At 45.7% G+C, this 25119-nt stretch overlaps 1 protein-coding gene and 1 long non-coding RNA gene across 2 annotated transcripts in view; one reads left to right on the forward strand and one right to left on the reverse strand.

Annotated features, from left to right (window-relative positions):
* Positions 1 to 8334: 8334 nt before the first annotated feature.
* On the reverse strand, positions 8335 to 12498 carry LOC131496044 (uncharacterized). Its single transcript, XR_009254283.1, has 3 exons — positions 11839 to 12498; positions 9919 to 10820; positions 8335 to 8748 (listed from the first exon to the last, which is right to left on the reverse strand). It is a non-coding gene; the product is annotated as an uncharacterized LOC131496044 (long non-coding RNA).
* Positions 12499 to 14296: 1798 nt separating this feature from the next.
* The window catches only part of TIPRL (TOR signaling pathway regulator), a 32804-nt gene continuing 21981 nt past the window's right edge, over positions 14297 to 25119 (forward strand). Inside the window, exons 1-3 of the mRNA XM_058700059.1 lie at positions 14297 to 14525; positions 21282 to 21461; positions 22637 to 22736. Coding sequence (XP_058556042.1) covers positions 14299 to 14525; positions 21282 to 21461; positions 22637 to 22736 — 507 coding nt within the window. The 5' untranslated portion in view covers positions 14297 to 14298. The remainder of the gene's footprint in view (positions 14526 to 21281; positions 21462 to 22636; positions 22737 to 25119) is intronic.

Raw genomic sequence — 25119 nt, forward strand, 5'->3', positions numbered from 1 at the left:
ATCGGAAGCAGGCTCCAGGCTCTGAGCCATCAGCACAGAGCTCGATATGGGGCTCGAACTCACAGACTGTGAGATCATGACCTGAGCCGAAGTCGGACGCTCAACTGACTGAGCCACCCAGGCGCCCCTCAAATACCCTGCTATTTATTTAGGCAGCAACCACTGTAACCCCCTGGTTCCACGCAAGGGGGTACTTCTCAGGAGAAAAAAAAGAAAGACATTCCTTGGGTGGCGGTGGGGGAGCCGGTCATAGGAAAGACACGGAGAAACAATCTGATATCGTTATCGAGTTGATTCGTTAATCGTGCCTTCCTTGGGAAATATTTGTTAAACTGAATCGCGGTTATGCAGTAATCAATTAGTTCTCGCTGTGTGAGGAGAAGGTCATTGTTTTCTCGCTGAGGTAATAAGAAAGCCCAGTATAATCCGGGCCTCTTTATTTGTGCCTCAACTTAAGTCAGCTAATACATTTCCCGGACACCCTCCGAGCATTTGCAAGGGCTGACTTTTATTTCTCCTTTACTAATGAGTTGGTACGATTTCCAACTCACGGTACAAGTGAGAGTAGGCAACGTTTCTTTTTTAAAAATACATTTGGATGGGGGTGCCTGGGTGGCTCCGTCGGTAGAGCGTCCGACTTCGGCTGAGGTCACGATCTCACGGTTGGAGAGTTCGAGCCCCCACGTCGGGCGCTGTGCCAACAGCTCAGAGCCTGGGGCCTGCTTCGGATTCTGTGTCTCCCTCTCTCTCTGCTCCTCCCCCTGCTCACGCTCTGTCTCTCTCTCTCTCAAAAATAAATAAACATCAAAAAAAAAATTAAAAATAAATTTGGATGCAGTCAACTCTCCATAGGAGAAAACTCCCGTGGGTTTTCTGCGTCCTCTCTCCCAACCCACTTACTTTGTTGAAATATTTATATTCTCACCCCTGCCAGGCTCCTCCCCTCCTTTTTGAATTCCTCAAAGTCAGAATTCCCTTATTCTCTCATTCTGCTCCCTCCCCTGCACAGAACCTGGCCTCTCTTGTACATTCTATGTGAAAATTGGGGGATGAAGGGCCGTGGCTAGCGGTACTCCGGGAGATGTTGCAAGCAGGTTCTTGTTTCCACTGAGCTCTTTGGTTGTAAGGAACGGAGACTCTCACAAACGGACTTGACAGACTTGACGAGATGATACCCATGACAGTGAGGAAAGAGCCATCTCAGCCCAGGGACTAAGTTCTTCCCTTGTTGCTCTGTGACGAAACCTCTCTCTTGAGTGATGGAGCCCTCTTTTCTCCCTATGGGTCTGATGCTCTGAGCCCATTCTTTGTTTGTTACAACACCTGTCGGTGGACGGGCTTCTGACTTCCCCTCTCAATGCTGTGGAGCTGGAGTCCCAGTCTTGGTCCTCACATCTGTGACTGCATCTTCCACCCAGATGGTCCCACCAACGGGATGCTTCTGTCTGGGCGGTTTCTCTCCTCATCTACTGTTGGATTTCTCCCGAGGCGGTCCCTGTCTCCCTGGGCTTCCTCCCACCAACTATCTCTGGAATCCATCCCAATCCTTGCCTTGACCCTGGGAGTCCATCCAGTCCCCAGCCTGGCCCTTCCCACTATTGCCCAAGCCTTGGATCATCTGTCCGCTCCCTGGAATGGTTTGCTGAATGACTGCTGTGTCACTCACGGTTCCAAACAGGCTCTGAGGACACACACATGAGTAAGACGAAGGTCCCTGCCCTTGAAGAGCTCAAAACTGAGGAGTTTTGATAATAGCTTCAACTGAATGGGTAAATCAGTGAGGAATTGGAAGCTATTTTGAATCGGGAGCCAAGAAAAGTCGGAGGGAAATAAACGGACCAAAGGAAGCAGGAAGGAGAGTTTGTGACCTAAAGACAGCCCGGTAGAGCTATAGTTTGGTTCAGTGTGGCTCATTTGGAAGGTAGAATCACACTGTTACGATACAAAGCAAGTATTTAAAAAAATTTTTTTAACGTTTATTTATTTTTGAGACAGAGAGAGATGGAGCATGACGGGGGAGGGGCAGAGAGAGAGGGAGACACAGAATCCGAAGCAGGCTCCAGGCTCTGAGCCGTCAGCCCAGAGCCCGACGCGGGGCTCGAACTCATGGACCGCGAGATCGTGACCTGAGTCGAAGTTGGACGCTTAACCGACTGAGCCACCCAGGCGCCCCCAAAGCAAGTATTTTATTGCTGATTCTTTCTATTGAGACTCCCAGGAAATTGAACAGAGTGGAATAGTTGTATCACTGGGCCATTTTATCTGTGTTTATGCAGCCCCAGCCCCAGTTGTCCCATATGTGTGTCAAAGGTACTCTTCACTGTGTGGATTCTGCAAGGCAAAATGAGTTCTAAGCTGGCTCTTCCTGACACTTAGAAGATTCTTGGGTCCATTCCTCCCATTAGAACTAGCTCAGAGAAAGTGCCACGAAATGTAAAGGCCTTCCATATTATTTTATTAGAAATGTGGTTTCATTTTTTTTTCATTTTTGAGATCTTAGCATAATCGGATTTTCAGAAATTTCTTTTGAAATATGTTATAAAATTATTTACCCTAGGGGCACCTGGGTGTCTCAGTTGGTTGAGCGTCCGACTCTTGATTTCCGCTCAAATCACGATCCCAGGGTCATGGGATCGAGCCCTGCGTCAAGCTCCGCATTGCGAGTGCGGAGCCTGCTTGGGACTTTCTCTCCCTCTCTCTCTGCCCCTTCCCCGCTCGTGTTCTCTCTCCCTCTCCCTCTCTCTCTCTCCCTCTCTCTCTTTCTCAAAAAAAAAAAAAATTATTTATCCTAATGAGATGAAACTTTTATTACTGCTTATCTATAGCATGACCACGAAAAAAAAAAGCCACGTAATGGTTTTTGAGCAGGAAGAAGGAATGTCGATATGGTCTAGCCTCTTCCCAAACTCGCCGTGCTCCACCTGAGATATCACACTGTTCCTTCTTTTTGGCTTCTCCGTGGGGGATTCATAGCCTTTTTGGGGGTCTGCTTTCACATGAGAACCCTGCAATCATTCCAGTCTGGTCAGCGGCCCCTCTCTCTGTATTTTCGTAGCGCTTCCCACACGTGTCTATTGGCATTGGGGACACTGTCTATGTGTCTGTCTTCTAGGTGTAGATGGACATTCCTAAGCGTACATACCTTGTCTTTCTCATCTGTCAATCCTCAGGACCTAGCAGGTGCCCGCACCGCGGTTGGCTCTTGGTAAAAGCGTCTGAATCCGTGAGTAAGTCCAGTCACAGGCCCAGACTTTTTTTTTTTTTTTTTTAAATACTTTTACATGCTTCGCAAAAAGGCATTGAAGCGCTCTGTTAAAACATAAATTGGGGGGCGCCTGGGTGGCTCGGTCGGTTAAGCGTCCGACTTCAGCCCAGGTCACGATCTCACGTTCCGTGGGTTCGAGCCCCGCGTCAGGCTCTGGGCTGATGGCTCAGAGCCTGGAGCCTGCTTCCGGTTCTGTGTCTCCCTCTCTCTCTGCCCCTCCCCTGTTCATGCTCTGTCTCTCTCTGTCTTAAAATAAATAAACGTTAAAAAAATTTAAAAAAAAACATAAATTGGTAAATCAGCTGGAGGAACATGCCAATCACTAGTACTAAATCACTAGTGTGCTTGTTTCGATTAGTTTATCAGATAATTTTGTTAGTTACCTAATGAGTACTGAGATAATGAGACACAGAGAAAGTGAGCTTTAACTGGAGAAGGTGTGCAAGGTTCCACGGTTACCTGACCTGCCTCAGGAAAACAGGGGACACTTTAAGGGACTCCCTGCTCATCGGGGGTTGATGTTAAGGGTACGAGTAGAGGAAAGGGGGTGGAGGCTATGATCAACCAGGCACAAAGGTTGCTTAATATACCGTTGAAAATCCATGTGAGCTTTCTGGTTTTATTTATTCAACAAATATCCATGGAAGGTTTATCACGTGCCAGGCACTGTGCTAGGGAATTGGGGAAGATGAACCCACAGCTTCTCCCACGCAGGTTCTTGACGTGCGTCACCTGGACCAGCAGCAGCAGTATCACGTTGGAACTTACTGGAAATGCAGAGTCTTCGAGTTCCCTCGACGGAGTGGTAATAAACCCTCTAAGTAACTCTGTTGCACACTAACGTTTGAAAATCACTGGCTTATACTATGTGGAGAGAAGCAGGGGAAAAAGCAGACCGTTGCTATGTGATGAGAGAAGAGCTTTGATGATGCTGAAGAGAAGGTTCAGTGACAGCATGAAAGAAACATTTCATTCTGACAGGATAGGTGGGGAGGGAAGATTTTCTCAAAGACAGAACACCGGGGCCTGCTTCTGAAGGAATTTATGATGAGTGAGACAGATGGGGCGGGAGGACGGACATTCTCAGGCCAGAGGGGTTTGTGCAAAGGCCCAGGGGTGGGAGAGAGAGAGAGAGAGAGAGAATGAGAGAGAGCAAAGGAGAGGGGAAGGAGGGAGATGGGGGTGCCGTTCACCGATATCCATGAAAAACAAATTCTTACGTACGTTTTTAAGCTGTGTATAGACTGCTCCTTTCAGCGTCCTTAACCGAAATCTTTCCGTGAGGACTCTGTGTCCCTCGCAGCCCTCGTGAGCTGGGCGGCTCATTCTTCCCGACCCCGTATATGGTGGTGGGTTTCAGTCTCCTTACTCGACGGTGGTGCTTCAGAACCATTGCTTTTCCAACACTCCCTGAACCCCCTACCCTCTGAGGCCAAATCACCCCACTTTATCGTTCTCCCACCGTCCTCCGCTCTGTCGTCTCCCGGCCTGTCTGAGAGACTTGGCAACTGGCCTTCCGTTGCCTGTCCCTGCTAAGTCCTGCCATTACCCAGGGGACCTCAGTGCTCAGCAGCTAGTCTACCCATCCAGAATCCTGGCCCGGCGGCCCCCGGGAACAGTTTCAGTTACCTGTAGCCCCTTTGCTGAAATTAGGATGCCCTACGCATAGGTTGGCGGGACATGGGTCACGGTCTACATCAGGTGTCTCACAAATACGCTTAGCTGAAGCTGAGATCATACTATGTTTTTAACGTAAAAGAAGAGCGTAAGTTAAATTTTATTCATGTTAAGAATAAATTTTTCTTCTCATGTTTATTTATTTTTGAGAGACAGAGCACGAGTGGGGAAGGAGCAGAGAGAGAGGGAGACACAGCATCCCAGGCAGGCTCCAGGCTCCGAGAGGTCAGCACAGAACCCGACGCGGGGCTCGAACTCACGAACCGCGAGATCATGACCTGAGCCGAAGTCGGTGTTTAACCGAAGGAGCCACCCAGGCGCCCCTATTCATGTGAAGAATGAAACGGGGATGCCCGGGTGGCTCCCTCCGTCCAACATCCGACTCTTGATTTTGGCTCGGGTCACGATCTCACCACTCGCGGGTTCGAGCCCCATGTCAGGCTCTGTGCTGACAGTGCGGAGCCTGCTCTGGATCTCTCTCTCTCCCTCTCTCTCTCTGCCCCTCCCTCTTCCAAAATACATACACTTAAAAAAAAAAAAAGAATTAAATGAACTCATTTTGTAAGTAACTTATCCCAGTGTCTGACACAGAATAGGTGTCCAAAACATGATAATTACGGTCATCACTATTTTTAGCATCAGGCTCCACCCCTTCCAATCGCACAGGGGTGCATACACACCGACACACCCCTCCCGGCAGAAGAAAAACACCGTGACCAGCAATTTGTAGGGACATCACATTTTCTCCCAACAGCCCAGTGCTCTCTCTTTCTGGGTGAAAGCTGCCTCCGGGGTTGCTGTGTTCTGAAGATTCTGAGTTTCATGTACCTAAGACTAGTGTGGAGGGCTTGCTAAAAACGAAGTACCCCTCTGGAATCAGATCCCACTCTTAGAGATGGCGGATTAAGTGGTTCCGGGGTGCACGTGGCCTCAGGACCACACTTGAGAACGAGCGACGCTCTGAGCGACCCGCGTGCCCTGGGCCTTTCTCCACTGCTGTGGCTGCATTTATTTATGCCGATGGACCGCTTACCGGGCAAGGGCCTTTGCGAGGTACTGTGCTAGGTGTCCGCATGTATCCACCAAGGAAGAGGCCTGATTCCAACTGAGGATCCCCCAGATCTCAGCCCTGTTGTCCCCCACCCCGCCTCGACCAGCTCATCCCTGCCTCCAGGGTCTGAATTTTACGTTGAGGCTTGTGCTTTCAGAAAGAAAGCCTATTTTAGCCATTCAAGTTCCCGGCCTGTAGATTGCCTCAGTTTCTTTTATCCTTGTTTTGGCTACAAAAGAAGCGGGGGAAAAAGAAAGAAAAATATTTTGGCCATACAGCATCCCTGGACAAAAAGAACATGGATTCCTGAGAGCAAAAAGAGCACGGATACCCATTTTGTCGTTGTGTTTTTTATTTTATTTTATTGACTGACTTACTTATTTACTTATTTTAAGCCACCTCTACACCCCGCGTGGGGCTCGATCTCACAACCCCGAGATCAAGGGTCGCATGCTTCTCTGACTTAGCCAGCCAGGCGCCCCTGTTCGTTTTGTTTTTAATCTGTGTTTCTCGGCCGGCGGCCTTAGGATCCCTGGTTCACTTGCTCCTTCCTGCCTTCGGACATTAGCATACGGTGTAGTTCCCCGAGTAAATCTGTGCATAAGAAACTGTGCATATAAAACTGTGCATAAAAATCTGTGCATATAAAACTCGCTGGAGTTTCGAAACTTCGTATTTGTTACCCGAATTAAGGCACACACACACCTACCTGTACCAGACTCTACTGCTATAAAAACACTTTCGAAAAGTGTAATCTGTCTTATTGAAGAATCATCCGGTAACTTTCCTCACAACCTTTCCAGATAACGTTCGAATCAAGGTCTTCTGTGTGTGTATATTTTCCCGAGTCCCCAAATGCCCACCTGTGTACTGAAACACCACCAATTCTCTATGAAATGGACCAGTGACTCCAAAAGTTCACATTATTGTCACGAAGAGATAGTACCCCTGTTTCCCTTTATAACAGATCCTAAAATAGCGTCATTTACGGTCTGTCAGCTTTTCTGCCACTGTGGCATGCCGTGCGCCTGAAGCTAACAGTCACAACGGGTCCCTCTATCATATGCATGACACAACAAAGCGCTACAACGTTTGTGTAATTAAAACCGCGATGCCCGGGGTGCCTGGGTGGCTCAGTCGGTTAAGCAGCTGACTTCGGCTCAGGTCATGATCTCGCGGTCCGTGGGTTCGAGCCCTGCGTCGGGCTCTGTGCTGACAGCTCAGAGCCTGGAGCCTGTTTCGGATCCTGTGTCTCCCTCTCTCTCTGACCCTCCCCCGTTCATGCTCTGTCTCTCTCTGTCTCAAAAATAAATAAACGTTAAAAAAATTAAAAAAAAAAAACAAAACCCGCGATGCCCAACGTGAACATCAAAGACCAAAAAATTAACACAAACAGCGCTACTGATTCCCAACATGGTCACCACTATCAGCCATTCGAGTGCTCTGAGAGGGTCTCAACACAGCTAGGGACCCCCAGCTCTCTGGATGGCCAGCTGCTTCCTGGCGCTCAGCAGCTCTCCAGGCAGGTGAAAAGTCACATCGGCCCTGGGTAAATTCAAAGAAATGCCTCAGAGGCCTAAGGAGGAGTGTTCATTCTCATCGATTGGGTTTCTCCTAATCCAAATGGGCGTATATCGGGTTATAGCAGTAACTATTGAAGACTAGAAGACTGACCTGTAAGTAGATACCCCCCCGTTTTGCAAATTTGGTGAGCCTACATAGTTTTAATGTTGACTTTCGGAATAACCTGGTGCACACCTTTATTCCATCCTTTTGCGGGTCCCCAAACCTTGCCAAAGTGTTGATGAGACATTGGGTCTGTTTTGGGTCACAGAAAACTGTAAAGTACGTAGAGGTAAAATTTCATAACTTCTCTTGCAACTTCTTTTCTCATATCCCATTCTGCCAATATTTTCCGTCCCCAGTGGGGCTTGCCTTTACTAACTATAACACATACTTAAAAACCCTTCTGTTTCTCCCCTAATCAGCCCAAAGCCCACTGTTACAAACACTGGGGGTGGGGGGTGTATATCTATCTCTGAGAACCATTGTCTCCAAAGTCGAGAAGCTTGTACTAACGTGGCCCCATTTAGTCATGCTGACTGGGCTATGCTGAACATGGGACTCGAGATGAGCCAGTCAGATTCTCCCTTCTGGAAATTTAAAACGTGAACCAAGAAACGGCTATCAAGATGTCTACCAGGAAGCTTCTTAAACACGTAGAATAGACTACTTTGCTAAAGCTAGTTTGAAGAGGGTTTCTGTTACTGTCAGCCAAGAGTAACGTGACTAAGATGCTCCCTTAGGGAATGTGCTTTGTGTTTAATATTCTCTACAGGCATTTAAGTCAGGAGACACTTCTAGGCCCTAGGCTAACCCACTGTGAGCTGCTCTCTGTGCTGCGGGGGCTTACAAAACATCTCACATGTCTGCTGCTCCTCTCCACCTTTCTTTTTTTAATGTTTATTTTTGAGAGAGAGAGAGCGTGAACGGTGGAAGGCAGAGAGAGAGGGAGACACAGAATCCGAAGCAGGCTCCAGGCTCCAAGCTGTCAGCACAGAGCCCGATGCGGGGCTCGAACTCACAGACCACAAGATCATGACCTGAGCCGGAGTCGGAGGCCCAACCGACCGAGCCACCCAGGCGCCCCATCTCCACCTTTCATAAGAACTTTTCTTCTCCTTGCCCACGTCGGAAGGGACCAAAGGGTCCCGACCGCCACCTCCTCTGTTTGGTTTTGATACAAGTACAATTCCTTTTGAGGGTTTTTGGAAAAAAAAAGATCAGTTTAGGCAGCTAGTGAAAACAGGGAGCCAGAGAATGGATTTTTTTTTTTTTTAAAAGCACAGGAGGAAAATAATATACATAAAGTGAGATGAGCGGTCAGGATGAAAGCATGCCAAGATCCTTATGTTGTCTGAGAGGAGGGTAGTCGTATAAACTAATAGGCTTTGGGAAGTACGTATGTTGGAAATTTCAGGGGGAACATTAAACGGGAATAGAATATACAGCTTAAATCCTTGGCCTCGTGCACTGTAAGCAAGAAATTTAGGGAGTGTCTATGGTCACCTGTTATAAGTATCTCTGGCCTGTTAGAGCTATGAAGCTACAATAGCACAAAATGAGCCACAGTGATGGCCTTGCAGGTAGACGACCTGCAAGCCTCTTTTTTTTTAAATATTTATTGTTGAGAGAGAGAGTGGTGCAGAGAGAGAGAGAGAGAGACAGAGGATCTGAAGCAGGCTCCAGCAGACAGCCCAACATGGGGCTCAAACTCACACCCCATGAGATCGTGACCTGAGCTAAAGTCAGATGCGTAAATGACCGAGCCACCCAGGTGCCCGTAGCTCACAGGCCTCTTTGGGGACTTTAGAACATATGGGGCGCCTGGGTGGCTCAGTCGGTTGAGCGTCTGACTTCGGCTCAGGTCACGATCTCGCGGTATGTGAGTTCGAGCCCCGCGTCGGGCTCTGTGCTGACTGCTCAGAGCCTGGAGCCTGTTTCGGATTCTGTGTCTCCCTCTCTCTCTGACCCTCCCCCGTTCATGCTCTGTCTCTCTCTGTCTCAAAAATAAATAAACGTTAAAAAAAAAAAAAAAAAAAGAACATATATTCGACACCCGAGTGGGACGTTTAGAGCTGAGGCAGTGAGATTTGAGAAAACTTTAAATACCCTGTTCCCTCAATCGCTAGCCCCCTTCCTGTCTTTCAGATGGTCCTGGTTTGCTTCAAGGCTCTAGGATGACCTCCTTTGAGGCAGACACCTTGCAAGAGGGTGCCAGTTCTCTCTGCGCCCAACACCTACCCCTTCTCGTGGCTTCTGGATCCTTAGCTATATTCACTGTCAGGGCATCCAGAGGGCAAGATGCAAAGTCACATCTAGAACTTGTAAACAGCAAACGAATCGCAATAATTTGGTAACTTACGTTGGCAAGATTCCAGGAAACCAGTAGCCAGATTCCAGGAAATCTGTATTTCCATGCTGAGGATGCTGGTCCAGCGAAGGAGGAATGTAATTTTACAGAGAGCCGAATGCGCTGGTCTGTGGATTCGATGTGCTAGTGTGAGCAGCTGGGACTCGTTCGTTCAGTAGGCTCACTGCAACTTGATCTCAACCATGACCCGTGATGCCGGAACTAGAGATCGCGAGTTTCTTTCGTTTAACGGAGAAGTAACGCAAAGACGTAGGGGACAAGCACGTTGGCATGGATTTCACTCACGTCACCTGCTCATCCGCCTCCTAATTATGTCCCGAGAGGACTAGAGTCCATGCCCTTTACCCAGAAATACACTGACGGAAGGGGCACCGCCATCCTTGAGGGGTGTTTCGTTGGCTGGCTTCTGCAAGGCAGGGATGGAGATAGGAGATGTGCCATTAAGAGTGGACTCCATGATTTCCGTGAGGATGTAGCGATGTCCAAGATGGCAAAAACCAAATAGCGGTACTTAACCGGCCAGAGGCAACGGTGACTATAATAGGCAGCAAAGACAGAGTGATCATCAGAACGGGTTGACTCACAGAGATCTTGGGAATGCGGGGGTAACTGACAGTGGGTCCCGAGGCCAGAAATAGATGAGCGATACGTTAAGGTTCCCCTTGACGTGTACTACCAACACAACCCCGAGTATAGTGAAACAAACAAACTGGGATCGCCACGGAAGCCACAGCTGCTCCCTAATTCCCAGATCGGAGTCAGTTCACAGACCCTGAACCCCTAGAACGAAGGAGAAGCTGGGCAGCCTTGTAGATGGGCAACGTGGCCAAATTGTTTGCAGTTTTAAGGTTCATCTTTCGGCATGCTCTCTTGCAGAGCAGAAGGGAATCACTCTGAAATAGAAGAGACAGTTAAATCAAATTATAACTGATGCCATATACATACTTGAACAATATCTACTGTTTAATGACCACGATCTTTCTTCTAGAAATGCCCCCGCCTCACACAGATCTTAGCATTCCGTGCCCATGTGCATCATCTGGAATTTCACATATGGGGGAACAAAGCAAGTCAGACTTCGTTTCCACAGGCTCTTCCTCAGAAAATTCCTTTTCCTCTCTTTTTATATGATCGTGTCTTTTCTCTTGGGGGTCCCTGTCTTTCTTTGTCATCGCAGAATACACAGGTTAGTTGACAGGCATCCTGATTACGGTGTTGTGATATCCAGGCCACAGACCGGATGCTTCTCTAACATCCAATCAGTCACCTAGCCTTCTCCCATATCTGTCCTTGCCTCTCTAACCCCTCGACTACTGCCTTCAAGTAGGTCGATGGTCCACAAGGTCATTTGATCACTTGACATTAATATCTGTAAAAAATCGAGCACACATCCCAATATTTGTTTGCAAATAAAATACACATGAATATGTGATATATTATATACATTATGAAACATGCACAAAAACAGAACTAAAAAAGGCGGGAGATAAATATAAATAGAAGTATTCATATTTTCTTCCTCCCCTCCAATGCATTTTGCAGTATGAGGATATGTGTGCATGGATCTCACTTTGAAGACACAAGTTTAGGCCATCACACTATCTCACGGAGGCAGTGGCCCCTAATCACCCATTGGAAAAAGTCCCAGGTTCTTCAGCATGACATTCAAGTTCCTTCTCAATTTGGCCCATGCCCACATTTTTCGACTCATCTCCTAGATACTCCCAGTAATGGGCTCGTCTGATCACTCCATCTGTACAGTCTGCTCTCTGTCCCCAAACACACACACACACACACACACACACACACACACAAACACACACACAACTTAACTGTTTCTACCTAAGTTGCTTAATGTTCTGCACAGAACTTATCCATTTATGAAATTATAAATCGTATTTGTTTACTTACTTATTACCTGTCTTCTCCATTATCATGAAAGCTCTAAGACGAAAGGGATCTTGCCTGTCTTATTTCCTGCTGTGTCCTTAGGCCTAAAACAGATTCTGTCACCACAGTTCAGTGCCCCAAAAAGCCTGTGTAATGAGCAAATTTCTATAATAACCCGTTGGTTGTTCTCAGAACTGAATCTTGACAAACTTGTGTGGTAGATGGCTTGATTTTGAGGTTCAAACATCCTTTGTCCAATCTAGCTGAAGAATCACGTCCCAGGTATTATGCCTTCCCTAGAACCAGTTTTATAAAGCAGATAGTTTTTGCATGATAATACTTGAATGGGGACGGACAGTACCCAGTTAATGCCTAAATATCTCTCTTTCTAATGTGTGAGTGCTTTATCTTTCTTTAAGTTTATTTATTTATTTTGAGAGACAGAGAGAGAAAGCATGAGCAGGACAGGGGCAGAGAGAGCAGGAGAGAGAGAATCCCAAGCAGGCTCCGCACTGTCAGCACAGAGCCCAACTGGGGGCTTGAACTCATGAACCATGAGATTATGACCTGCGCTGAAACCAAGAGTCGAATGCTTAACCAGTTAAGCAATCCAGGCACTCCTCTAATGTGTGAGTGCTTTAAATTGTACCTTTAAAGATTTGTTTCTTTGTACTCTCAAGAATTTTAGTCTTTTTTAAAAAAATTTTTTTTTCAACGTTTTTTATTTATTTTTGGGACAGAGAGAGACAGAGCATGAACGGGGGAGGGGCAGAGAGAGAGGGAGACACAGAATCGGAAACAGGCTCCAGGCTCCGAGCCATCAGCCCAGAGCCTGACGCGGGGCTCGAACTCACGGACCGCGAGATCGTGACCTGGCTGAAGTCGGACGCTTAACCGACTGCGCCACCCAGGCGCCCCCAAGAATTTTAGTCTTAAAAACTCTAATAAGTTGTTGAATTGGAGGCCGTAGAGACAACGGGCTGAAATGTTAGATTTTAAATTTAAATTAAAAACTCCTTCTAATAGGCAGTCTTCATCATATCTTGCCTAGGAAAATCTGGGAGGAGGACAAATGTTTTGGAAGGGTAGGTGGGAAAGCACTGACTCAGGTCTGGATAGTGTGGCCTGGTACTTCTCTGTCAAGGCCAGCTCACAGAAAATGCTATAATAAAATCATTTAGACTAAGATGTAAATGACTGATTAAGCAAATCAGTGGCCCATTGCCCTATCTAGGAGTATTTGAAATTTTAGATGAAATTGGATAGATAGATAGATAGACAGATAGATAGACAGACAGATAGATACATACATTTCGAGGGGAAGGCAGTCCTGCCTTGTATCGCTGAAATCATGTCTAGGAATTCCATTGTCAAGCTCTGTTATAAGACAAGGTGAGAGTGCTATTTTTGTAATAAAACGAATGGTTGGCAAATAGCAGGTGCTTACATTTTGACAATCATTTGGATGAATGAGTGGACATTGAAGTTGATTTAAATCAACATGTCGGCCCAGAGAAAGAGGTAAGTAAATCCAGCTCCAGGGTTTAGGAAAAGCCTTTTGAAGACGTATCTGATCAAAGCAAATCATTCCTTGGCTAGGGTGAGGCCCAGGGGCTGGAGAATCCGTATTTTTAAAAGGTGCCAGGCTGAGTCTGAAACGGGATAGGTCTGAATACGCTTAATAGGTTTAAGAGAACAGCAAGAATAAGGGCTTAGAAGTAAGGCTGAGTGCAGATGGGTAGGGCTAAGAGGGAGTTTCTGGAAATGAGACCGGAAAGACAGATTTGGGAAATGTCCTAACACCAAGCCATGCTGTTTTGCGGCAACTGAACCCCAAATCTTTATTTAAGTGATTTGCCCAAGGATGCACAAAACAGCACTGCAGAAGTGGATTTAGCACCGGTCTCTCCGGTATTGCTTCCACCATATCAGGGGCCTGGACCAGGAGAGCCTTGACCAGTCCGAAGGATGAAATTTTTGACAGGAGTCTGTCTTAGTTAAAAGTAGTTACGTGTCCACTTGTAAATCATGTAACGCTTGGTGCAGGACCTCCTAAATTACAAGGATTTCTGTTCTGTGGCCTCAACAGAAGAATATAGGGGCCTCTCCTTTGCACAACGATTCGCCAAAATGCAAGGTAATCACACTGCTTTGCGAGGTCCGGAAAGGCCTTGTAGAACTCGCCTTCTCCACCTCCGGCATTCCCTTAAGGACTCCCATCGGTACAGGCAAGCATCGGATGACGATCCAATGAGTCCGGGGACGGGGGCGGTGCGTCCCTGACCACACCCACTGCCGCCGAAGCCCCGCCCCTCAGCGTTTTCTCCCCTCTGCTGTTTTCCGGTGCATCGTGACGTCAGACGTGGGTCACGCAACATTGGCGCCTGGTCCCGGAAGCAAAAATCGAAAGGGCGGGGTAGGCGGAAAGGAGGGCCTGCGTCCGGGTCGGCCGGCAGGGGGCGGGGCGGGAAGGGGCCGGGCATGGACGGCTCGGAAGCCGAGGGGGCTGGGCTGGACGGAGGCGTAGGAACCGGTGTCGGCCGCCGCCGCTGCCGCCGCTGCTCCAGCCTGTTCCGCGAGGCCCGCGCCGGCGCCGCCTCGGCCATGATGATCCACGGCTTCCAGAGCAGCCACCAGGACTTCTCCTTCGGGCCCTGGAAGCTGACGGCGGCCAAAACCCACATCATGAAGTCAGCGGATGTGGAGAAGTGAGGCTCCGGGACTCGGGACGCGACGCGGCGCGGGGCGCGGGCCGGGGAGCTGGGCCTGGGCGGGAGGCAGGGCGAGCTGCACGCAGCCCCAACCCTCCCCGGGGCGGAGGCTCCGTCCCTGAGGACGGGACCTTCGAAATGACATCGGGAGAGAATCCTGTCGCCACCTCCCGCCCTGCGGTGGGGGGTTCGCCAGGCGCTGCCTTCGTGCAACTGTCACTCCGCCCGGGTTTGAGCGGCGCTTGACTGTTCCGGTGGACTTCGCCCTCGTCGCAGGTCCCTACCTGCCCCAGCCCGCCACACCTTTAGACCGTTGCTTCCTGAGTGGCTGGGCCCGGTTTTCTTGGGGGTCGATAGCGGGGATGATCCATGTGCTTGGATTTTGAGCGCGTCAGGTGCTGTGCCAGGCGCTTGAGATACGGCAGATGAAAGAGACTCTTGCAGGAATTCACCGTCTTAGGAGAGAGACGGAGAGGCCATTGTAATGCCGGGTGAATAACGGACAGAGACGTGTACGCGAGGTTATTTGAGATCGTTGAGAGGGGACAAGGCGTCCGGGAAATTCGGATGCCCGAGTGGATCTTGATGAAAATCAGAGGCACGGGGTGGGGGTGGTCGCGTGTGTGTAGCCGGGAGGCCAGGCATGGGGCGAGCCGGGAGGCGTTTGTGACGCCTGAACAGGATCTGGACAGGGTTTGGGGCTGTCAGGGGACACGTGTAAAGCCGGGAGGCCGGGGAGAGTGCGGGCCTCCATTTGTTCGAAGAACCGTTTCTGCCTGGTTGGAGCGAGAGGTACCAGAGCGGGAGTAGTGGGAAATGGGAGGGCCCCAGGGGAGTGGAGCTACTGAGGGAATTTGTATGCCAGGCTGAGGAGTTGGTATTGTATGGGGGCTCCCGCCGGTGTCCTTTTGTACGAAGGGGTGACCTGGGCAGATGTGCACTCGGAAAGATTTCTCGGGGGTTGGGGGGGGGGGTGTGGGATGCGGAGGATGGATCGGAAGGCCACAGGACTGGGTAAGGAGACCAGTTAGAAAGGGCAGAGGAGAGGAGAGGTTTCAGGAGATTAGGTGCCTGGATGGCCACTTGACAGCAGGAGGGAGGAGAGAGGAGAAATCTATGCCGATGAGAAGATTTCTGGCTTGGGAATAGGAATGGGAAGCCTCGCCAGTGAACACGGTGGGCACAGGAGGAGGAACAGATGGGGGCAGTTGTTGGCTAGAGGATGAGTTGAGATGGTTGAAGTGTGAGTCGCGTGGGGGTCCTAGAGTGGTGGGCATTTGTCTTGGAACTCCAAAAAATGACTGTCGGTGGGTTTAGATTTGGGAATCATCAGCTTATAGTTGACATCTGGAGCCTTGGGCGTGACCTAGGATCATGTAGAAGTCATCCTGAAGAAAAGGAAAGGTTATGGGATGGTATCCTAGGGAACCCTAGGGTATTTTAAGATTCAGGCAGAGGAAGTCACCAGGGAAGACAGTCATGAAACGATGGTTTAGCAGTGTAAATTAGTGACTAATTATTTTATGTAAATAACCGGAGTATTTTGTAAGACCCCTAGATTTTTTCAGGTATATTGGGGAAAATTCAGAATCCTGTCTTATTTCATGTGTGTGTTATTCCATTAAGTAGTTAAAATTTATTTAATTGAGTGCTTTTTAATGGAATTTTTGTCCTAATACATTCAGCCTTCATCTTATTTAATCTTTGAAGTATTTAATTTTTTTTTTTTTTTTAAATCTTGGTGTAGGGGCCCCTCGGTGGCCTGGTCAGACTTGGGCTCAGGTCATGATCTCATGGTTTGTGAGTTCGAGCCTCACATGCACCCGGCTCTCTGCTGTCAGTTTGGATCCTCTGTCCCCTCTTTTCTCTGCCCCTCCCCCATGCACTCTCCCCTGTCTCTCTCTCTCTCTCTCTCTCTCTCTCTCTCTCTCAACAATGAATAAACATTAAACAAAATTTTTTAAAATTTTGCTTTATTGTAGTAGAAATACTTAACATGAGATCTATGTTTGTAATAAATTTTTTCCCCCCCTTGGGAGTTTGCACTTTTTTTTCTTGGAAGTATGTGTGTGTATATATCTGTCTATGTTTATATCTTTATCCATTTATCCTTCGACAGACACCAGTTGCTTTCATATCTTGGCTATTGTAAATAATGCTGCAGTGAACATAGGGGTACATATATCTTTGCAAATTGGTGTTTTGGTTTTGTTCAAATAAATACCCACAAGTACAATTGCTGGATCGTATGGTAGTTCTATTTTTAATTTTTGGAGGAACCTCCATAGTCTTTTCCATAGACTGCAAAATGGCTGCACCATTTTGTATTGCCATCAACAGTATATGAGGGTTCCCTTTCCTCCACATCCTTGTTAACACTTGTTATTTCTTGTCTTTTTAATTTTAGCCATTCCGATAGGTGGATATCTCAATAGGGTTTTGATTTGCGTTTTCCTGATGATTAGTAATGTTGAGCATCTTTTCATGTGTCCGTATGTCTTTTTTGGAGAAATGTCTATTCCGCTGCTCTGCCCATTTTTATTTTTATTTTTATTTTTTAGCTGCTCTGCCCATTTTTAATTAGATTGTTTGGGTGTTTGTTGTGTTTTTTTTTTTTATATTGAGTTGTGTGAGTTCTTTACATATTTTGGATATTCATCCCTTATTGGTTATTTCATTTGCAAATATCTTTTCCCGTTGGGTAAATTGCCTTTTCATTTTGTTGATGGTTTCTTTCGCTCTGTAAAAGCTTTTTAGTTTTATGGAGTCCCATTTATTTATTGTTTTTGTTGCCCTTGCTTGAGGAGACGGATCCAAAAAATATTGCTAAGACTGATGTCAAGGAGTTTATTGCCCAATATTTCCTTCTAGGAGTTTTATAGTTTCTGGGCTTACAATGAAATTGTCTTTAATCTATTTTGAATTTTGATTTTATTTTTGTGTATGGTGTAAGAAAGTGGTTCAGTTTAGGGGCGCCTGGGTGGCGCAGTCGGTTAAGCGTCCGACTTCAGCCAGGTCACGATCTCGCGGTCCGTGAGTTCGAGCCCCGCGTCGGGCTCTGGGCTGACGGCTCGGAGCCTGGAGCCTGTTTCCGATTCTGTGTCTCCCTCTCTCTCTGCCCCTCCCCCGTTCATGCTCTGTCTCTCTCTGTCTCAAAAATAAAAAAAATAAAAAAAAATAAAATAAAAAAAAAAGAAAGTGGTTCAGTTTCATTCTTTTTCTTTGTTTGTTTATATTTTAGAGAGAGAGCGTGTGTGTGCATGAGTTAGGGAGAGGGAGAGAGATTCAGAATCTCAAGCAAGCAAGTGCTATGCTCAGTGCATGGAGCCCGACACAGGGCTGGATTTCATGACGCTGGGATCATGACCTAAGCCAAAATCAAGAGTCGGATTTTCAATCAACGGGTCCACCCAAGCAACGCTCAGTTTCATTGTTTTGCATGTAATTTTCCAGTGTTCCCTACACCACTTATTGAAGAGACTGTTTTTTCCTCTTCGTATAGTCTTGCCTCCTTTGATGAATTGACCATATAAGTGTGGGCTTATTTCTGGCCTCTCTAGTCTGTTCCATTGATCAGTGTGCCTGTTTTTGAGCCAGCACTGTACTGTTTTGATTACTATAGCTTTGTTGAAATCAGGGAGCATCATACCTCTATCTTTGTTCTTCTTTCTCAAGATTGCTTTGGCTATTCAGGGTCTTTTGTAGTTCCCCTCTTTACACGTTTTGAAGTTTACAATGCTTTATTATTAACTACAGGTACAGCAGATTTCTAGAGCTTGTTCCTCTTGCTTGACTGAAAATTTGTGTCTGTTGATTAGTAACTTCTTTCCCCACCCCCCCAACCTTTAGTAACCACCGTTCCACTTTTTAAAAAAAAATTTTTTTTAACGTTTATTCATTTTTTGATAGAGAGAGACAGAACATGAGTGGGGGCGGGGCAGAGAGCGAGGGAGACACAGAATCCGAAGCAGGCTCCAGGCTCTGAACTGATAGCACAGAGCCTGACATGGGGCTCGAACTCACGGACCGTGAGATCGTGACCTGAGCTGAAGTCGGACGCTTAACCGACTGAGCCACTCAGGCGCCCCCACAATTCCATTTTGTGATTCTGTAAATGTGACTATTTTAGATACATCATTTAAGTAGAATCATGCAGTGTTTGTCTTTCTGGGACTGGTTTATGAGGCCCTCAAGGCTCATCCACGTTGTTGCATATCGCAGAATTTCCTTCTTTTTTTTTAAGGTTGCATTGTGTTCCGTTGTGTGGATAAACCATGTTTCCTTTATCCGTACATCTGTGAGTGGACGTTAGGTGGTTTCCACATGTTGGCAATTGTGAATAGTGCTGCTATGAACATAGGTGTGTTAATCTCTCTAGTACTTGATATTTTCTATTTCCTTTTTTTTTTTTTTTAAGCAGGCTTCACACCCAGCACAAAGCCCAACATGGGGGCTTGAACTCACGGCCCCGAGATCAAGACCTGAGCTGAGATCAAGAGTCATACGCTTCGGGCGCCTGGGTGGCTCAGTCAGTTGAGCATCAGACTTCAGCTCAGGTCATAATCTCATGGTTCGAACGCCACATCGGGCTCTTTGTGCTGACAGCTCGCTCAGAGCCTGGAACCTGCTTCAGATTCTGTGTCTCCTCTCTCTGCCTCTACTCCACGCGCGCTGTCTCTCAAAAATAAATAAATGCTTAAAAAAAAAAAAAAGTCGGACATTTAACCCATTGAACCACTCAGGCATCCCAATATTTTCTATTTCCTGATAATGAATACATTTTACTTAAATTTATGATGAACAATTAACATTATTAGATATCTTAAAGATGTGCAGCTTAAAATATTAAATCACTGATAGGTGCACACATACATACACACACAGATGTATTACTATTATTATTATTATTTTTATTACTATTTTTATTATTATTATTATTACTATTGTGTCATAAACATTTTTCTACATTATTATATTTTCTTGTTAAACATTTTTAACGATTCTATAATGTTTCATTCATCGTATGGATAGACCGAAGTTTACATTATGGTTTATTTCCTTATATTCGGACATTCCAAGTATTTCTTTTTTACTATTATAAATAAGATGGTTTTGAATGTCAATGTGTATAGCTCTTTTCTGCTTTGGAGATTATTTTTTTATTACAGATTTCCCATTGCTGCTCTTTGGAGTCAGAAAATAAATTTGATGAAATTCCCGGTACTTTCTCCCTAATTGGTGCCCCAGGGGATAGACTGTAGATTTACACAATCCTTCCAGAAATCCATGTAAGCAAGTGCTGGTTTCCCTCATCAGCCTTGGTGCTTTTGCCTTCTTCATTACCACCTTTTAAAACTTGTGACAAGGCAGGGGACCTGGGTGGCTCAGTTGGTTAAGCGTCATGATCTCACTGCTTGTGAGTTCGAGCCCTGCGTCGGGCTCTGTGTTGAGTTGTCTCAGCTTGGACCCTGGAGCCTGCTTCGGATTCTGTCTCCATCTCTCTGCCCCTCCCCTGCTCACACTTTGTCTCTCTCTCTCTCTGTCTGTAATATAAAATAAAACATTAAAAAAAATAAAACGTGACAAGTTGAGAATTATACTGGAAAAGTTGTTTTCCTACAAGAGACAGCATCTTTAATTGCTATATTTTCTTCGTAACTTTAATTAATATAATTGTGTAAGAACAAAAAGTCTACCAGAAACATGAAGCTTATGGAAACATGAGACTGTGGTATGTTAGGTCATCTCCTAGGCAGTCATAGGAGGATTGGAACCCATATTTATTCTTGAAAGTGGTGGGCCTTTGATGACCCAGGAATGAAATAGATGTTTCTAGTAGGAATCAGTATTTTTTTCCATTGTTTAATTTGTTCATGTAGTTTTCTTGGCTTGTTTGTTTTTAATATGTATGCAAGACTTGATTGGTATGTCTGATTGGAAATAAATCTAAAGCAATTAGAAAGAGGGTAATTGTGGTCTTAGGATATGTGTGATCTTTTATTGGATTTATGTAAGAATATATTCTTTAATATAGTGTTACTTTACCTTATCTAACAATAATAGCTGTGTAACTGTTCAAAAATGCAGAAGTCTCGGGGCACCTGGGTGGTTCAGTCGGTTAAGTGGCCCACTTCGGCTCAGGTCCTGATCTCAGGGTTCGTGAGTTTGAGCCCCGTGTCGGGCACTCTGCTGTCAGCATGGAGCCCTCTGCTTTGGATCCTCTTTCTCCCCCTCTCTCATGCTCATGCTCACTCTCTCAAAAATAAATACTAAAATATTTATTTTTATATATATAAAATAAACATTAAAAAAAAAAATCCAGGGGCGCCTGGGTGGCTCAGTCGGTTGAGCGTCCAACTTCGGCTCGGGTCATGATCTCACGGTTTGTGGGTTTGAGTCCCGCGTCGGGCTCTGTGCTGACAGCTCAGAGCCTGGAGCCTGCTTTGGATTCTGTGTCTCCCTCTCTCTCTGCCCCTCCCCTGTTCATGCTCTCTCTCTCTCTGTATCAAAAATAAATTAAAAAAAATACAAAACATTAAAAAAAAATCCAGAAGTCTTAAAAAAAAAGAAAATCGAAAAGAAAACCTTCTGATCTGCTAAAGTGGCTGTCGTAGAACACTTGCACTAAAGTCCCGTGCCTTCTTTGAGGTCCCTTAGAACTTTACTCAGGGCACATTTAAATTTTTGCCTCTGTTGCACACTTTATAATTATACACATATTGGAAATATTACCTGACTTTTGGTTTTGCATAGGTTAGCCGATGAATTACATATGCCATCTCTGCCTGAAATGATGTTTGGAGACAACGTTTTAAGAATCCAGCACGGCTCTGGCTTTGGGATTGAGTTCAACGCTACGGATGCCTTGCGATGTGTAAACAACTATCAAGGAATGCTTAAAGTAGCCTGTGCCGAAGAGTGGCAGGAAAGCAGGTAAGAATCTCAACATTTACGGGTTAAGTGAAAAAGAAGAGTGGGGCGCCTGGGTGGCTCAGTCGGTTAGGCATCTGACTTCGGCTCAGGTCATGATCTTGAGGTTCGTGAGTTCGAGCCCCACATCGGGCTCTGAGCTGACAGCCCAGAGCCTGGAGCCTGCTTTGGATTCAGTGTGTCCCCCTCTCTCTGCCCCTCTCCTGCTTGCACTCTCTCTCTTTCTCTCTCTCAAAAATAAATAAACAAAAAAAAAATGAAAAAGAAGAGTTGACAGAAATCTTCTGTCATGATATGTGTATTTTATGAGAGTGAAGGGCAGGTATTATTATTAACTTAATAGTTGGATCATTCTAGAAGTCATTTTTCCCATCCATAAAACGGAGATTAGTCACCCTACCTTTTAAATACTTGTTGGGTTAAATTGAATGACGGTTGAGTTGAGCCATGCAAGGTTTACATTTTTGAGCTTTCAGTGTTCCTTGGTGAAGACACAGTAGGCTGTGTACTTCACTGTTCCTGTTTTTGAAGAAAAATGTTTACTGATGATTTGAACTGTAAATGTGAGGAGCATTAAAATAAAGAAAAATGTGTTTTCTTTGATAATCAAATCGGCAGTTATTTACTTTGTGCCTATCGTATACTAGGTACCTTGCAAGATACCAAGAAGTATAATAACGCCTTTATTTTTTTTTTTTAATTTTTTTTTTAACGTTTATTTATTTTTGAGACAGAGAGAGACAGAGCATGAACGGGGGAGGGGCAGAGAGAGAGGGAGACACAGAATCGGAAGCAGGCGCCAGGCTCCGAGCCATCAGCCCAGAGCCCGACGCAGGGCTCGAACTCACGGACTCACGGACCGCAAGATCTTGACCTGAGCTGAAGTCGGACGCTTAACCGACTGAGCCACCCAGGTGCCCCAATAACGCCTTTAAACTGTGTCCTCAAGGAGTATACTAACTAATTGGAGAGACCACATCAGCATATGACAAGTTTAATAACTGTAAATATGCAGACAAACCAAGAAGGATCTTGTATTAGTGAATTATGGCAAGTATATGTATGTATGTATTAGGATGTTTGCATTATTTGTAGAATGTAACTTGGTGTGATATATGAATACAGACAGCCTATATTCTGCATCACTGAATCTGATCCTTCTCATTTTAATATTTGAGGACGGAGGGCGAACACTCCAAGGAAGTTGTTAAACCATACGATTGGACCTACACAACGGATTATAAGGGAACGTTACTTGGAGAATCACTTAAGTTAAAGGTAAATCTTTATTTTTTGCTTTTATGATAAAGTCACTAACTGTCTTGGACAGTCTCAGCATTAGAACTTTCTAGTAATGGATTATTTTTGCTATTACTTTCATCCCACTTTCTTTCTAGTGAGGGGAAGCTTCAGAACCTAATGTGAAGGGGTTTTGCTAATTGATTATAAGCCGAAAATAAGAAGGCCACAGTGAAACAATTTTTATTCTCAAAAGTAACCATGGCAAACTGCCTTAATGTTATCGTTATCACTGTCAAGAAGCATTCAAGGGGCACCTGGGGCGGCTCAGTCGCTTAAGCGTCTGACTTCCGCTCAGGTCATGATCTTACAGCTCCTGGGTTCGAGCCCCGTGTCGGGCTCTGTGCCGACAGCTCAGAGCCTGGAGCCTGCTTTGGATTCTGTGTCTTCCTCTCTCTCTGCCCCTCCCCTGCTCGTGCTCTGTCTCAGTCTCTCAACAATAAACATGAAAAAAAAAAAAAGAAGCATTCAAATGTGCATCTGTTCTTGGTGTGGTTAATTGGGTGATTGAGACAGAACCTGCTAGTTAATAGCTTACGGTTTTCCAGATGAACAGGTAGGTGGGCAGATAGGACCTTTGTTCAGACCGCTTATGTTTTTGTCCTTCCTGCACTATGTGTGAACCTGGTATGATTCCAGGCCAGTTACTGAATCTGAGTCTCAATTTATTAGTAATTTGGGTAAACAGACATATTTACCTTACATCAGAGTTTTGATAGGAGATAATCTGTGGGAAAGCTCTAGGTGAATTCGAAAGCCCCGTATTAATAATGCGAAGTTGCATCTGTGTGAGTCCTACTTAGGAAGAGATTTGCTTTGCGGTGAATGATGCTGGGAAAGTGGATTTGGTAGGTGTCGTATTGGGAGCTTAGCTACATTGCGAAATCAGACCGTATGACTGAAGTGAAAATCTGGCTTAGGTTGCATGTCTCTGATGATCAGAGATAACATTATGGAGAACAAAATTATTTTACCGTAAATGAAATATTTATTGGAGACCCTATATCATGTGTTGGTGCTTAGGCAGAAATGTTAAGGAGATGAGTTGTGTATGGGCTTCTGGTCTCTACAGAGATTTTTAGTCTTGGGAAGACAGAACTTAAAGCAGGAATTCAGTTCTCAGTTTTTGCCGCTCTTATAATCCAAGCTTTACCTATTTTTCTGTGCTGCTTCTGAGACAAATACACACATTTTTTGAGAGAACATGTATTCATTCACTCACTGACTCGCTCTTGAGCTCTTCTCTGTGCCAGGCACCAATCCTAGGAGCCATGGATACAGCAGAGAACAGACAAAAATCCCTCCTTTACAGTCTGTGGGGAGCAAGGTTATGTCAGCCCCTTAATACTTCACAGATGAACGTTCTCCTTTCTGTCTCACTCCTGATTGAAAAACTTTGTAAAGAACACAGTCCATTTGAGATTTCATTGCCGGGAGTGAAGAAATGGGAACTTGTTTTAACCCTGTGCAGGAATGATGACTTCTAAAAAGCCTCCTCTAGGTTATGAAGTAGCATTAGCTGTGACCGAGTGGCTAGAACCACGGCAGTAGAAACGGGAAAAGGAGAGTAGTGGGAGGTGAAAAGCGTGTGTTCAGTCCTCTTCCTGACACTTCTGCCTGTAATGCAATTTGTTCTGAGGCGTTGTTGACAAATAGCGGTGTGATCACCTACTTACTGGAGTTCAGCCTTTGGCAGGCCTGGGTTCAGATCCCAGCACCATCGCTCAACTTGGAAAAGCAATTTAATCTTGCTGAATACTGTTTCTCACTTTGGTAAACTGGATAATAGCAGTTGTGGGAAGTAAATAAGATTATATATGTAAAGTGCTTAGCACAGTGTCTGTTATACAGCAAGATCTCAATAAATGGTAGCTGCTGTTATTAATAATATATCTCAAATGTCAGGGGAACTAAAGTAATATTATTGAAATACCAAGACTAGAAGTAGATATGTAGATATAGTATCTAAATATTTATTCTTGCTTTACGGTCTAAACAGAGTTGTGAGTACGTTCCTTTGCTTTCTTAAAAAATTGAGTATCTTTTTTTTTTTAATTTTTTTAATGTTTATTTTTGAGAGAGAGAGAGAGAGACAGAGCATGAGCATGAGCATGAGCAAGGGAGGGACAGAGAGAGAGGGAGACACAGAATCCGAAGCAGGCTCCAGGCTCTGAGCTGTCAGCACAGAGCCCTACTCGGGGCTCAAACTCACGAATCATGAGATCATGACCTCAGCCGAAGTCGGATGCTTAACCGACTGAGCCACCCAGGCGCCCCTTGAGTACCTGTTTTCTAGGCAAAAGTGTTAAAACTTTGTTGCTTAATCTTCAAAATAACCTTGTAGGATAGGCCTTCTTATCCT

This window comes from Neofelis nebulosa, chromosome 15, assembly GCF_028018385.1.
Source record: "Neofelis nebulosa isolate mNeoNeb1 chromosome 15, mNeoNeb1.pri, whole genome shotgun sequence".
In the NCBI taxonomy this organism is placed as follows: Eukaryota; Metazoa; Chordata; class Mammalia; order Carnivora; family Felidae; genus Neofelis; species Neofelis nebulosa.